Source organism: Peromyscus californicus, unplaced genomic scaffold, assembly GCF_007827085.1.
Source record: "Peromyscus californicus insignis strain IS unplaced genomic scaffold, ASM782708v3 Scaffold_6__1_contigs__length_162567912, whole genome shotgun sequence".
NCBI classification, from domain to species: domain Eukaryota; kingdom Metazoa; phylum Chordata; class Mammalia; order Rodentia; family Cricetidae; genus Peromyscus; species Peromyscus californicus.
The window spans coordinates 84,683,667-84,685,218 of NW_026294584.1; the positions used below are offsets into that span (position 1 = coordinate 84,683,667).

A 1,552-nucleotide genomic window follows, 5' to 3' on the forward strand; every position below is an offset into this window, starting at 1 on the left:
TTACATCTACAGTAGGGTATGCAATATTTACATTATTAAAATGGAATTTAAATGAAAACCATTAAATGTGGCAAATAAAATGATTATATCATGTGGAGGTTTGAATGAGAATGGCCCCCATATGATCATAGATTTGAATGCTTAGCCATCAGGCAGTGGCACTATTTGAAAGGATTAGGAAATGTAGCCTTGTGGGGAGAACTATGACTGAAAGTGGGCTTTGAGCTTCGAAAAGCCCAAATCAGGCCAAGTGGATTGTGCTTCTTGCTGCCTACAGATCTGTATGTAGAATTCTCAGCTACTTATCCAGCACCATGTCTGCCTGTATGCCACCACTCTTCCCTCCCTAACAAAGGACTAAGCCTCTGAAATTCTGAACAAACACTGTTTGAATGCTTTTTTTTAAATAAGAGTTGCCATAGTCATGGTGTCTCTTCACAGCAATAGAACATTGAATAAGAAATATAGTAAAGGAGACAGTTTAATAGAGGAATATGTATCAGTTCCTGATTGCTTCAATGGATAATTTTCAGTCAGAAAGGCAGAGGAGTCCTGCAGAATCAAAATAGGTTTTCATTCAGCTTTAACACCACTATTACTGGTTGAAGAGAGGGGATATGTTCACCATTTTCATGAGACAAATGCAGTATCATTGTTATTGCAGCTGATGGGGCCTGAAATGCATGACCAGTGAGGTGTAGCCATGGTACTCATGCTCCAAGGCCCTCAGTTGCAACAAATAATGAAGAGTTCCTCAGCATTTCTCTCTCACAGAGATATAACAGGTTTGGCAGCTGGTCCACTCCAAGCAAAGATGTTTTTGATAGGGTCTGAATCACTGTGGGAGGAACATGTATACCTTGGAAGCAGTAATATACTCCCAAATCCTCAGGCTCCACTCTGCTGATTTTGAGTGTGAAGTCGGTGCCTGACCCACTGCCACTGAACCTGTCTGGGACTCCAGAATATCTGTTGGAAGCCAGGTATATCAGGAGCTGTGGAGACTGGCCTGGCTTCTGTAGGTACCAGTACAAATAGGTGTATCCATTACTATGTACAAGGCTCTGACTAGACCTGCAAGAGATAGAGGCTTTATCTCCAAGGCTGACAGGCAGGGAGAATGGAGTTTGAGTCAGCACAACATCCCCTCTGGAAGCTGAAATAAAGACAGAGAAGAAAAAAGTCATGGACAAACTTAGTTTAGATGTTTATATTACATAAGATGCTTTATACACTAAAATTTGCTTTTTAACAGAACAAGTGAACTAACAGCCCTAAGGGGCTTCTAGCTGTTATTTAGATCATCCCAGTCCATCTGTGTCATAACCTGCATTGTAATACAGGTTCCTTCCCATCTGGGTCTTCCCTCTCACAGTTGTAAATCTCACAGACTCCATCCTGGAGAATAAGATCCATCTTCCCTACATGGACAGAACCCATGTGATCAGCAGTGAGACTCAGGGCTCATCCCCACTATCCATCCTCCTTTCTCACTGTTCTTACCAGGAATCCTGAACACCAGCAGCACCAATACCATAACAGGAAACTTCAT

General features: G+C 42.0%; 1 gene segment (V, D, J or C); it reads right to left on the reverse strand.

Annotated features, from left to right (window-relative positions):
* Positions 1-710: 710 nt before the first annotated feature.
* On the reverse strand, positions 711-1,552 carry LOC128099632 (Ig kappa chain V-II region 26-10-like). The segment is given in 2 exon segments: positions 711-1,156; positions 1,504-1,552. Coding segments are annotated over 2 exon segments (495 nt in total).